At 36.9% G+C, this 14,177-nt stretch overlaps 1 protein-coding gene across 8 annotated transcripts in view; it reads right to left on the bottom strand.

Moving 5' to 3' along the window:
* Nucleotides 1-14,177, bottom strand: part of PATJ (PATJ crumbs cell polarity complex component) — a 291,813-nt gene that overhangs the window by 171,261 nt on the left and 106,375 nt on the right. For all 8 annotated transcript variants that reach the window (XM_074376367.1, XM_074376369.1, XM_074376370.1 and 5 more), the window contains 2 exons: nt 9,265-9,375; nt 5,344-5,421 (listed from right to left, as the gene is read on the bottom strand). In XM_074376367.1, coding sequence (XP_074232468.1) covers nt 5,344-5,421; nt 9,265-9,375 — 189 coding nt within the window. The remainder of the gene's footprint in view (nt 1-5,343; nt 5,422-9,264; nt 9,376-14,177) is intronic.

Here is a 14,177-nt window from a genome sequence, read left to right on the forward strand (position 1 = left end):
AGTTTTATTATCTTCTTTCTGACTGTCAGGAATTCTAGAGAATATAAGTTGCTTCTGATTTAAGGAGAAAAAATGTGTAAAAGGAATTACTTCTATAAATAATAATTGTTAGAGACAGTTTACTCCATTTTATAAAAAAGTAAAAAAAAAGGCGAAGAGGGTACAGCTCAGCAGCAGAGCACATGCTTAGAGTGCATGAGGTAGATATCCCATGCTCTTGGATTGGAAGAATCAATTTTGTTAAAATGGCCATACTGCCTAAGGCAATGTACAGATTTAATGTGATCCCTACCAAACTGCCCATGACATTTTTCTCAGAAATAGAACAAATAATCCTAAAACTGATATGGAATCACAAAAGACCCAGAATTGCCAAAGCAATATTGAAGAAAAAGATCGAAGCTGGAGGAACAACCTTCCCAGACTTCAGACAATACTACAGAGTTACAGTAATCAAAACAGTGTGGTATTGACACAGAAACAGACACATGGATCAATGGAACAGAATAGAGAGCTCAGAAATAAATCCACAGACATACGGTCAATTAATCTTTGACAAAGGAGGCAAGAATATGCAATGGAAAAAAGACAGTCTCTTCAGCAAGTGGTGTTGGGAAAACTGGATAGCAGCATGTAAATCAGTGAAGTTAGAACACTCCCTCACACCATATACAAAAATAAACTCTGAATAGCTTAAAGACTTAATTATAAGACAAGACACTATAAACATCCTAGAAGAAAACATAGGCAAAATATTCTGATGTAAATCTTAGCAATGTTCTCCTAGGGCAGTCTACCCAGGCAATAGAAATAAAAGCAAAAATAAACAAATGGACCTAATTAAACTTATAAGCTTTTGCACAGCAAAGGAAACCATAAGGAAAACAAAACAACAACCTACAGAATGGGAGAAAGTATTTGCAAATGATACGACTGACAAAGGTTTAATTTCCAGAATACAAAACCAGCTCAAACAACTTAACAACAAAAAAAGAAACAACTCAATCCAAAAATGGGCAGAAGACCTAAACAAGCAATTCTTCAATGAAGACATATAAATGAGCACATGAAAAAACATTCAATATCGCTAATAATCAGAGAAATCCAAATCAAAACTGCAGTATCACCTCACACCAGTCAGAATGGCCATCATTCAAAAGTACACAAACAATAAATGCTGGAGAGGGTGTGGAGAAAAGGGAACCCTCCTATACGGTTGGTAAGAATGTAGTTTGCTGCAGCCATTATGGAAAACAGTATGGAGATTCCTCAAAAAACTAAAAATAGACTTACCACATGATCCAGCAATCCCACTCCTGGACATATATCCAGAGAGAATTTCAATTCGAAAAGATATATGCACCCCAATGTTCACAGCAGCACTATATACAATAGCCAAGACATGGAAGCAACCTAAATGTCCATTGACAGATGACTGGATAAAGAAGTTGTGGTATATTTATATAATGGAATACTACTCAGTGATAAAAAAAGAATAAAATGTGATTTGCAGCAACATGAATGGACCTGGAGATCATCATTCTAAGTGAAGCCAGAAAGAAAAATACCATGATATCACTCATATGTGGAATCTTAAGAAAAAGAAAGAAACAAAAGGACACTATGAACTCATCTACAAAACAGAAACAGACTCACAGACATAGTAAACAATCTTCTGGTTACCAGGGAGAGGGTTGGAAGGGATAAATTTGGGAGTTTGAGATTTGCAAATGTTAGCAACTATACATAAAAACAGATTTAAAAAAAAGTTTCTTCTGTATAGCACAGAGAACTATATTTATTTCTTGTAATAACCTTTAATGAAAAAGAATATGAAAATGAATATATGTACGTATATGCATAACTAGAACATTGTGCTGTACACCAGAAATTGACACATTACAACTGACTGTACTTCAATTAAAAAAAAAGACTTGCAAATATTAACTACTATATATAAAAATAGATTAAACAAATTTCTTTTGTATAGCTCAGGGAACTATATTCAATATCTTGGAATAACCTTTAATGAAAAAGAATATGAAAATGAATATATGTATATATGTATGTCTGGGACATTATGCTGTACACCAGAAATTGTAACTGACTATACTTCAGTTAAAAAAGTACTTTGGGGAAAGTCTTCTGCCTGTTCTCCCCGAGCACCCTGAGCATACTTCTATCATACTAATTATACTTCTGTTTATTTCACTACATATCACATTCCTCTACGCACCTCTTGGAGTGAAGGTGCTTTGTCATTCCAGAATGTAAACTAATGCTTGGTACACGAGCTACAATTCCAGAGAAGAGCAGTGTAGTAAAGGACATCCTGTAATCACTGAAGCATCATGCAGTAATGGAGATGTAGATTCTGGTATGATCAATTAACTCACAAGTAGGAATGCTATGGGGACAATAATCGCCTCTGAATTTTCCAAAGAATTCACTCACTTGGTTAAATATCATCTACCTATGAGGCCCAGAACACCGCCTGGCACCTAATAGCACAAATTACATATTTGTTGAATGAATAAAAAAAACAAAAAACAAACAAAAATCTCTGGCTTTAGGTCACTGGGGATTTGGCACATGCTCTTTGGGCAAGTGCTACTTTTCTGTCTCCACTTAACTTTCTGACTTGGGGTTTATGGTTGCAATGTTAACTATTGCCATGTTAATTTAGTGATTAGTTGTTCTCCACACCAAGGAACTCAACTGGACAGACTTAGACTGACTTTTGGTATTACTGGGCTCTTCAGGGATTTTTTTTTTTAATTTGAATGCAAATATCCTTGCTTTGTATTGAAATTCAATTTGGTCTAATGGAACAGGTCAAATGGATAAGAATCATACATTTATCTTCTTCCTTCTTGAGATTTTATGTGGAATTTTCCTGAATCAATTAAATTACCTTGTTCCCAAAAGTAAGTAAATTAGTAGCCAGTCTATTCATCTCTGTGTATTTATTGTCTATGTCCCCACAGACCGATTCCTTGTCTGCTTCCTTTTTGATATTATATCCAGACTCTGGCACAGTAACTGGCACCCAATCCTGCAAATACAGCCCACACCTCCAAAGGGTTGAGGAAGGGCTGAGGTCTGCAACCTGTACATACCTGGCACTACTACAAGCAATAACCACAGTCTTCCAGAATCTACACATTATCTGTATTTATTAAGTTACCAAAGATAAGCCACAGACTCCTGAACACACAGTATATGCTACTGCTAATCTGAATATAATCTGTGTGATTAAGATCTGAACTCAAAAGTTCTCAACCAGGTTAAAACAGACAGCCTTGTAATTTGGCAACCAATTTAATCCTTCAGTTCTTTTCAAGAATCCTTCCCCCCGCCTAAATTCTCAAAGAGTCTTAACTGGCCCCCAAGTGTTCAATTCAGTTAGAGCTTTTTTTTTTTTTCTTTAACAGGGTGAAATCAACAATGGGTGAAGTTAAAAACAAGCAAACAAATCAAACAATCAAGCCAAAATCTTCAGTACAGAAGACAGAGATCTCTTCTGGCCTTGGCCTTAGGTTGACACAGAAGGAAAAAATAGAAAAAAGATGTCCCCTGAGAATTCCTTACAAATCCAGACCCATCAGGTTGGAGACCTGAATTCATCCTGTGTGTGGTTCAAATTTTTCCAAGCCAAAACACAAGGCAAATCAAAAAGAAAGCTGACAGTTTCAGCAATATTGAATGAAACAGACGGTAAGGCATTACTAAATAATGCCACATATTAATAAAATGGTCAGTTCCGTAGGAAGATACTTAGACACCTAATAAATAAACTTGAAAAAATGTAAAATAAAAACTGAAAAACTACACAAAAAGTGGATTAATTTTACCATCAAAATGGCAGATTGCTAGGTTACTCTGACCAAAAAAATAATAATAATAATCAGTAAGTGTGCAGAATAACTGAATAACTCAATTAACTAGCTTGTCCTAATGACTCTGCACAAAAGCCAGCACCCAATAAATAGAAAACAGCTACTCTTTTACATCATAATACACATTCACAGTAAATATCTGTTCGATCATTTAAAAAAAGGCTCAACTAATGTAAAAGAATATTATACAAACTACAGTCTCTGATTATAACTAAAATATCTTAGGAAATAATAGCAATACATTTTTTTTAAATATTCATATGGAAATTTAAAAATATATTTCTAAATAATCTTGGGTGAAAAAGAAATCATGTTGGGACCTAATACAAAACAAAACAAAACTGAACAACAGAAAATCAACTTAATATCTTGAGATGCAGGTTTAAAGGCCTTAGGAGGAATTTACGGTCCTAAGTGATTATTTCAGAAAAGATGAGAACAAGGTTAATTAAACAAAATAAAGATACAGCAGAGAAGACTAACAGTTCAAAAGTTAATCCTTCAAAAAGAAAAATTAAATGAAAAATTACTCCAGATCAATTAAGAAAAAGTAAAATGTATTCACAATGAAAAAGAACTACTATGGAAAGAAAATAGATAACATACTTTGAGAGACTACAAGAACAACTTTATACCAGCAATGTAAAAAATTGGGCAATATCAACATTCCTTAGAGTAAGTAACCAAAACTGACTCTGAAGGGAATAGAAAATCTAGACAGTCATAATAACTATTGAAGAACTGAATTTAGGTGGTACAGCCTTTGTGATAGACAAACAAAACAGAGAAAGCTCAGAAATAGACCTCCCCTGCTAACCTGAGATATGACAGAGGTTGTGTTGCAAAGCAGTGGGTAAAGAAGGACCTATTTTAACTCAGTGGGATAATTAGTTATCAAGGGAACAATGAAAATCCATCACTGCCTGACACTATAGCCTAAAATAAATTTTAGATCAACTAATTCTACTAGAATAGAGGTGGGAAATTGGTAATTGAGCATTAACTCTGACGGATGGTAAGGAGAGCTTTCTCGGTAGAGATGACATTTGACCTTCTCCCGGAGGATGAAAAGGAAGGGCAATGTGGGAAAGGGGCTTCCGGATGAGAGAACAGCAAGATCCAAGTCTCAGAAACACTCTGGGGATGGACAGACAACCAGCCCAGCTGAACAGGAAAGAGAGGAGGGTGACGATGGCCAGCTGGTGCTTTATGACATTTTGTTTCTCCTCGTGACCACGGGAGCTCTATGACATTTTTACATGTGCACTTCACCAGGTTTCTGGTCCTCATCCCGGCCAGAACCAGCTATGTCCCCAGAAGTGAAACATTACAACCACAGTACTTGTACCCTGATACTCACCCAAACAACACTCTTACTAACTGCAGTTGAGATATGCACAAAGAAACCAGAAACATTTTTTAAAAGCTTGAGAGATTTGGTTACCTTTTCTTTCTTTCCTTGGGTGTCTTGGTCCTGGTTATTAGCGATTTTGTTGGCCTTGTTATGCACACTAGGAACGACCTACCACCACAAAAACAAGGAATGGGAGGAGGAAAACATTTAAATGTCACAATCAGCACATTGCTTCATATAATTTTTTAAAAATAGTTAACATCTTAATTAACTCTGACTTCACCTAAAAAGTAAAGACATGAGAAGTACAATTCAAGGCAAACAATACAACTTTGAAAACCTGACAAGCTACATAACCCGAAATTGTGTGTGCGTGTGCGCGTGAGCATATGTACCGTCAAGGGGCAATAAATTCACAGGCTTGCGTAGATCCAGAAAGTGAAGATGAAGATTTTTAAAAAGGTCACAGTACTTACTTTCTGGATCCAGACACCTCATTTTGCAAAATGCAGGTTTAAGGGTGATTGAAATTAATTCCTAGAACAATGGATGCAGCATTTATTTCATAGATTTACCTTATTCATCACTGTACCCCAGTTCATGTATGACATCTAGCACACTGGGCACATTCAATAAATATTTCACTGTCACTGTTAGCATATATATGAATTACAAATCTATCCCTTGATAAAAGTTCAGTGAGAGCTGGAATTTAGTGTTATTTATCACCATAACCCTGGTGCTCAGGAAGAGCCAAATGCATTGTAGTGCTCAATAAATGTTTATGTATGAATCAAACAGTTCGATTTCATAGAAATAATTTTAATTCTTAATGGTGCTAACAGCATAGATTACTTTTTGACTCATTTCTTTTTGTTAATCTATGAAACATCTTAAGAAAACATAAAATTTTCAGTGAATTTTTTTAAAGGCTCCTCAAACAGCTAACACAAATAATGTTAGCATAAAGTCTGGTGACAGACATGAAGATTAAAAAGAAAAAAATAAATCTCCTTTCTCAGAAAATTAAAAGAAATGCTTGCCTAGGGATAATTTAAAAAACAAAACCAAAAACCCACTTCTTTCCTAAGGCAATGTAAGGCTGATTCTCCATCACTTTTAATATAGAGTCTATTATATAGAGTCTATTAATATAAATTAATTTTGGAATAAATGAGAAAGTCCCAGAAATGTTTCATGTAAGTAAAAAACATATAGTGATGGTGCATCAACATATATGTAGTGATTCCTCTGTGAAGAGACACTGCACTTAATATTTATTTCTCTATTGAATACACACAACAATGTAAGGCAGAGTTCAAAAACTAGTGGGTCTACAGGTATGTGCTTCTTGTCCTGAAGAATCTTAAAGTGACAGAGTGTGTGCTTAGCATGCATGTAAATACCGAATTACTCGCCCCCCCTTGAAGTCTTAAACACTTTGTCTCCCTGAGAAGTCAGAATACCTGCGCACACTGGACCTACTTCTCATGTGAAAAAACCAGCTGAAGCTGAACTGTAAGAGCTTTGGATGGGACAGAGTGTCGGCTTTCATTCATAGGGTTTACACTGGTTTTCATAGAGCAGAGAAATATCTTTCTGTACACATACCATTGGCGAAATTTGGAAGACAAAAGACCCACCAAAAAGACTACATCTTTAAGAAAAGCTAGTGTGCATGTATTTCTTGTGAAAATAAAAAATACATTTCTATACGATTAATATGCAAAATATACACGTGTCAACAAAATTTAGGTGCCATCGTGAAACAATATTAGGGAAATGCAAATGGAATACAGGAAAAAAGAAAACAATACATGATAATAAATTTCATCAACTGAAGGGATGACCCCAATTTCAAAAGGGTTTGTTTTCATAAATGGGGAAAAAAAACACCCTGATGCTACTGTGAAATGCAATTATGTTATTAAGTGGAAAAAATTACCTTGGCATAAAAATGTTCTACAGAGGAGAGCAGGATAAGTCATGAGTTCTGTTCTCAAATAAGCATTTACCAGGTAAATCTAAGTGGATACACACATTTCTTTCTAACGCGCTGAAAATATAGTTGAGAAATTCAGGAGAAAAAGCTTAAAAAGGTATTGTGTTGGTGATCCTCCTAAAGCATCTGTTAAAAGCACAAATTGAGAAAGTAAAGTAAAACACAATTCAAGAGGAGAAAGTACATATAAATACCACTGCTCAATTCTTGGCGTAGATGAGAATTTCCATGTAACTAAGGCACGTTCAGACATAGGGCCTTTGATGGGCTGAAAATTAGGAAATGACTTCTTGGAGGTTTTGAAGGAAGTTTCAAAGTCTAATGTAAAGTGATCAAGAATTTGGCTGTTTTCTACTCCTGTGATGACCGATATTACTTACAACAATAAGTAAGCCGAAGAGAGCACTGTTTTGCAAAGTATGAAACTTGATTCCTTTCACTGCCTTATTCAACTGCCACCACTTTGTGCTAAGAAAATCGAGCAAGTCATGGATGTTAACATCATCTCCTGAATATGCTCCGGTGGCTTGAACCACAGTTCAGTGCTTGATGAACTGAACACACAAGGCGGCAGTCTGTTGTGCTGCCTCAGGATAAGGAGTTGAGCCTGGCATGATGCTGAAGAGGTTTTCTTTTTTTTTGAACGGTTGGAAGAAATTGTACTGTTTATGTCATCCAAATGACAATTTCCACCTCAGCTCCCCAGCAAAGGCTAGATTAACTGCTTGGCCTTTTTGGCTGACTTTATTATAACCTCTTAAATCTAACCTATTATAATGCTCTAAGTATTTTTCAGAAGGGAATTATTATAAATGTATAATTTGATTAGCTCACTCTAGCTCAAAACTGTTCCTTTGTAAGTGTCATTTGGCAGGGAATCACCTGGCCAATTTTCCTACTGAATTCAGTTTCCGGAAATAAAAGTGATGGCCTCAACTACTTTATCAGTATTATAAGGGTCAAAAAGCGGATTCCAATAAATCTAGGATTTTGAATTATACGAAAATGAGAAGACTCTTCTCAGTTTATCTCTCTCAATTTGTCTCGATGGTGTAAACCCAGCACTTAAGACTGTAGGGGACTGTGTGGCAATGCAGCACACCACAGCGCCCCATGTTGGGCGAGGCTGCAGCCCCTGTGCACAGGAAGGTTGTAAGTGTGCCAAAATAGCATGGTGATGCCACTGCCCTCAGGACAGCCAACATGTTTACCCAGTTTGCCATACAACTAATATATTCTGCATACCTTGACGTAAAAATGGTTGAAAAGCACTGTTATTACTATTGAAAAGCAAATTTTTTAAAAAAATGCAGTTTTTCTACTGTTCAGAAGTGCCCATGTTTTGAACAGCTGTCTTCCATTATAAAATAAAGAAAAATAAACACTGCTTCCAGTTATAGGAATTATGGATGACATTTCTACTGCACATTGCAATATAAAATACATATCCCGCCACTGACATCTGTGTATCAGATTCTGATTCCATACCAAAAGAGTAATTTATTACAGAAAAGAATTGTATGATTAAATACTGCTCTTCGAGAATTTCGAATCTCCAACAGAACACAGAACAGTGCTACACATTTGTATTCACATGCCTGTAATAAATACACAGAACGTGTGATAGTACCCGCAGAATGTTTTTATACCTGACTCACTCTGTCTTCAAAGTATTTTCTTAGCAAAGTAACTGGTTCAGAAAAGTTAAGTAACTTGCCTCCAAGCTAGCAAAACTGGTAAAAAAGGGAATTAAGGACTCTAAAACAGGTCTGTTGGACCCCACTGAACACTGGAATAACTCAAATTTGACCAGGAGATCAAAATCAGAGAAAAAAATGGGAAACTGATGTTAATACTACATTTAACTACATTTTTATGAAGCTAACACTTCCTTTGAGTAATAGTAGAATAACAACAGAAGTATGTTGGAAAATACTTGGAGGCAATAGCTTGGACCACAGATATGGAGAATATTTTTAAACTTTTTGAAAATATAAACTAAAGCTTACTCTTGGAGTGGATGACAGGCTCTGAACAACGAACACCACAGGGTTTCCTGCATTCTTAATGGCCTCAACTGCTTCTCTGTGTGAGGCATTCTGCAAGTCTACTCCAGACACCTGAAAATACAGAAGTGATTTATTTCAGTTAGAAAGGCAGCAGATCTTGTGGGTAGATTAATTCAAAGTTCATGTGTATTATCTAGTTACAAGAACAGCCAGAGTCTAATGAATTGGACCAAAGGCAGAAAAAAAATAAGACTGGCCCATAAAGAGCCTTGCTGTTTTAGGAGACCACGTTTAAGGAAAATAACATTTCACCTTCAAGAAAAGTAAATAAGATCAATATCTTAATAACAAAGGCCCTGGTTAAATATAGTTACCCAAAATAGGTAGCTCGGTCAGTAACAGAATCTTAAGAAGCTTCTCAGTTTGAGCTTCACGGCACAGAATTCTGAGTAGGGGCAGAGGGTGGGGACCTCTTTGGACTCATCTTCTCTCAGTTCAACTGAGAAAAATGATATTTTAAGTAAATTGCTCATCATCACAATTGAGTAGCTGAACGTTTCTCAAATTATGTTTAAAAAAGAAGTATGAAAACATCCATAGGTTCTTTAACTAAAAGTGTTGTGTGTTCAGCAGATTTGGGACAGCGTAAACAACTCTTCGTCACGTAAACCTCAAAGAACCTAACTTGTGAACATGCCCATAATCTCAAAGAGCATTCAATACTTATCAAATATATTTAACACAACAAATTTTTCAAACCAATAATGTGAGGGGGCCTTGGTAAACGCTGAGGTGGTTCATGGCCAATGGATAGTGACAGTTCGTGAATACTGTTTTGCCATAAAGGGACCAAGGAAATAGGAATGTAGGTGGAGAGGGATGTGGGATCAAGGTTGGTTTTTGTTTTTAAGGTGGGACAGTAACAGTGATAATGATGCAGTGGAGAGGAAAAATGAAGGGCAGAGAAGTGACAACAGTAGCAGCAAATCCTTGGACAGTGAAGAGGGAATGACTTGGATTGCACAAGTTAGGGGTTAGCTTTACACAGAAGCACAAGCAGTTCATTTGTTGTGATAGATGCAGCTAAAAAAAAGCTTTGGTATGCAGTGGGAACAAGGGGAGACTCCCTTTTGACTGCTTCTATTTCCTCAACGAAATAGGCAACAAGGATCATAAACTGAGATTAAGACTATGGAAGGAGGTACAGGAGGTCTGCAGTAGTTACCTATGGAAGTAGAAGAATAAAACAACTCAGGAAATATTACAGGAATGCAGGACAGAACTAAAGGGAGAGTGGGGGTGAGGGTCACGAACTTAAAATAAGACCGGACAGCATGGGTGCTTACTTTCTCCAGTCATGCTAGAGACCTGAAATAAGCGGCGTTGCATTTAACTAGGATGTGGTTCTCCCAGACAGGTTCAGTGAAAGGAAAGAGGATCAGAAGCGTTGGAAGTACAACAAGGGAGGGAGGGATGATCAATCACCGAGTCTGAGCAGAGTGAGGAGGAGACTGACACGCCAGAAGCTGAGGGGCGCAGAAGGGAGGGTCCTATGGTAGGAGATCGGAGCCCTGTGTGTTAGAGGGGCTTAGAGTCAGGAGGGTCTGAAGAGCAGTGAAAGATGGGAGAGAGGCAAGAGGTGAGGCCAGGGAGGCAGCTGAAGCCACATTGTGCAAACTCCAAAAGGCCATGGCAAGAGCTCTGGCTTTGTATTCCACCAGACATCCCCAGGCGATGCCATTGCTCTTTGTACAAGCTCTTTTCCCATCTGAATTGAGGAAGAATACAAATAATAGTAAGTGAAAAAAATGTTTAAAAATTTCAAGTGACGCTTTAAAAGCTGTCACAATGGTTTGATGAAGCTTCTTTCAAATAACTTGATCCTCAAAATATTTAACAGTGAGAGAAGCAGTGGCAGTATGAGAACTATTTCTTCTTCTAGTAATAATCAGCTTTTATTTCCCTAACACAGATCCCACAGTGTTAAATGGGAATCACTGAAGTTGGGAAGTTCGGGGAAAAAAATAAAATTCTGCTACATAACAACTGAAAAATAATCTTAGTCTTCCTCAGCTTTAAAATTATAACCTAAAAGTGTGTGTGTCCATTCACACAGATGAAGACTCGTTTCTAAAAATTATTAAATTCTCCTAGTTTAAAAAACTCTTCTTTACATGGAACTAAACCTTCCATGCAACTGTTTCAAGACACAGAATGATTATTAAACTTCACTAACAAAACAAACAAGTAACATTTCTCATAGAAGAAAGTAAACAAAAGACTCATGCTTAACAAAATATATATATCAGAGTGTAACATTTCACAGCTGTTGTGAATTAGAAGAAATATATATTATTAAATCTGAGACAAAACAGTGAGTTTTCATTAGTGTAAAAGTAATGTTGGATTAAGAGAGAGAATCCTTTATATCAACTGACAGCAGAGAAGGATGAGGAAAAAAAACCCCAAAATTCAAAAAGATAAAACAATGAACAATTAAATTACAAAACAGGCAAAAGACACATACAAACATTTCATCAAAGAGGGGGTATAGATGGCAATTAAGCACATGAGAAGTTCTTTACATTAGCTATTAGGGAACCACAAATTAAAACAACAGTGAGATATCACTATATACTTATCAGAATGGCTAAAATGAAAAACAGTGACAACACCAAATGTTGGTGAAGATGCAGAGAAACTGGATCACTCATACATTGCTGGTGGGAATATAAAATGGTACAGCCGCTCTGGAAAATAGTTTGACAGTTTCTTTCAAAACTAAAAATGAACTCAACATACAAACCAGCAATTATACTCTTAGGCATTTATCTCAAAGAAACGAAGACTTATTTTCACTCAGGAACTTGTATATAAATGTTTATAGCCAAGAACTGGAAACCACCCGATTATCTTTCAATGGGTGAATGGTTAAACTGTGGTACCTCCATACCATGGACTACTACTCATTCATAAAAAGGAATAAACTGTTGATAGACCACCAAATTGAATGAACTTCAATGAAATTACTCAGAGTAAAAGAAAGCCAACCTCAAAAAGGTAACAAAATGTATAATTTCATTATGTGACAACTGTGAAATAATCTAACTATAGACATAAATACAGAACAGTGGTTACCAGAGGCTAGGGATGGGGGAGGAGGGGATGGGAGAAGAGCGGCTGTAGAGGGGCCACACAAGGGAGTCTTGTGGTGATGATACAACTGAGTTTCCTGACTGCTGGGGTGGTTATGCAAGGCTACACACGTGATACAACTGTGTAGGCCTATAAACACACACACAGATGGTGCACGCATAACCGGTGAAATCTGAATATGAATTGTGCCAATGTCAGTATTTTGGTTTTGCTATTGCACTGTTGTCACATAAAACATTAACGTTGGGTAAGGCTGAGGGAAGGAACTCCCTCATACATTTCTGTGCAATTCCCTATGAATCTATAATTATTTCAAAATATATCTTTTGCATTTGGTTCTAAGTTCAAATATATCAGTAACCAAAATAAAAAATAAATGTTTCTTATTAGATGAGGATTATCAATTTAGATTTTAAACAAGCAAAATCCAGTAATATGTTGCTTACAAAAATACAACGGAAAAAAATCGCACATAAGAGGGAAAACGAAGGAATAAAAAAATAAATAAAACAAAGTACCATGCAAATGCTAAATAAATGAAACCACACCTGCCCCAGAAGCCAGAATAATCCTTTCAAAAAATGTGTACGTGCTTAGTTCTATAATGGATTCTCATGCATTTAGAGTTGAAAACCTTCCAAGCTCTGCGTGATGTGGCTTCCCGTTACCTCTCAGACCTCTTCTCTTCACCCTCTCTCTTGTTCACTCTACTGACATTAGCAGTGCTGGACTTCCTTCCGTTCCTTCCACACATCCAGGCAAGCTCCCACCTCAGAGCTCTCGCACATCAGTTCTCCCTGTCTGGAGCCTTCGTCCCCCACACATCCACACTGCCCACCCTCTCGTTTCCTGGGTCCGTCCCAATATCATCTTCCATAAAAATGCCCATTCACTGCAACTACTGCCTCCACCACCCATCTTCCCTCACCCTCCTCCCTGTTATTTTTCTCCACAGCTACTTATGACCATCTAACATTCCATGTATTACTTATTTGTGTACAGTCTGTCTCCCCCACTGTCATGTAAACACCATAACAGAAGGGATTTTGGGTCACTTTCTTCATTGCCATGTCCTCAGTGTGTTTGAAATTTTTAAAAATTTCATACAAACATAAATATAACCTAAAATTTATATACCCAGAGCAGTGTTATGCAATTCTTTGATTTATCATCACAATGATGCTATGGGTTTTGAAACCTCATTTCCATTTTATTTGGAAACTGAAAATAAAATGGGTTTAATAATTTGTCTGAGAACAAACAGAAAACAAAGAGGACAATCTAGACTTCAACCCATGACCTCCAGGGCTCTTTTCCCTCTATCAGAGCTAAAACACCACAGCTGATTTTTAGCAGCATAAAGCATGAATTAAGAAAACGCAGATTCTGGGATTAAAGGCATTCAATATAGTGTCATCCAATAAACCCAATGCAAAGAAAGGTATCAGAGTCAGACCTATTAGTGCCTTGATGTGCCCTTAAAACTCCACTCTGCAAAGCCTGCCATGTGGAAAGGGTGGACTCACCCCTCACCCAACGGCATCTTCGACTTCCAGGGTCGGCTCTGGGAGGACAGCATGGCTATCCCACTGACGCACACGATTCAGTGTTTAGCTAAAGACTGGTAGAAGCATGATACCCACCATCTGCCTCATTCTGCAAAGTTATAAATTGTTCTTTCAGTCAACCGAGGCTTTCTGTTATCATTTTAAATGCTGTCAGCTCAAAGTTAGCATCTCATAAAATTGTGCAAACAC

This window comes from Camelus bactrianus, chromosome 13, assembly GCF_048773025.1.
Source record: "Camelus bactrianus isolate YW-2024 breed Bactrian camel chromosome 13, ASM4877302v1, whole genome shotgun sequence".
NCBI lineage: Eukaryota > Metazoa > Chordata > Mammalia > Artiodactyla > Camelidae > Camelus > Camelus bactrianus.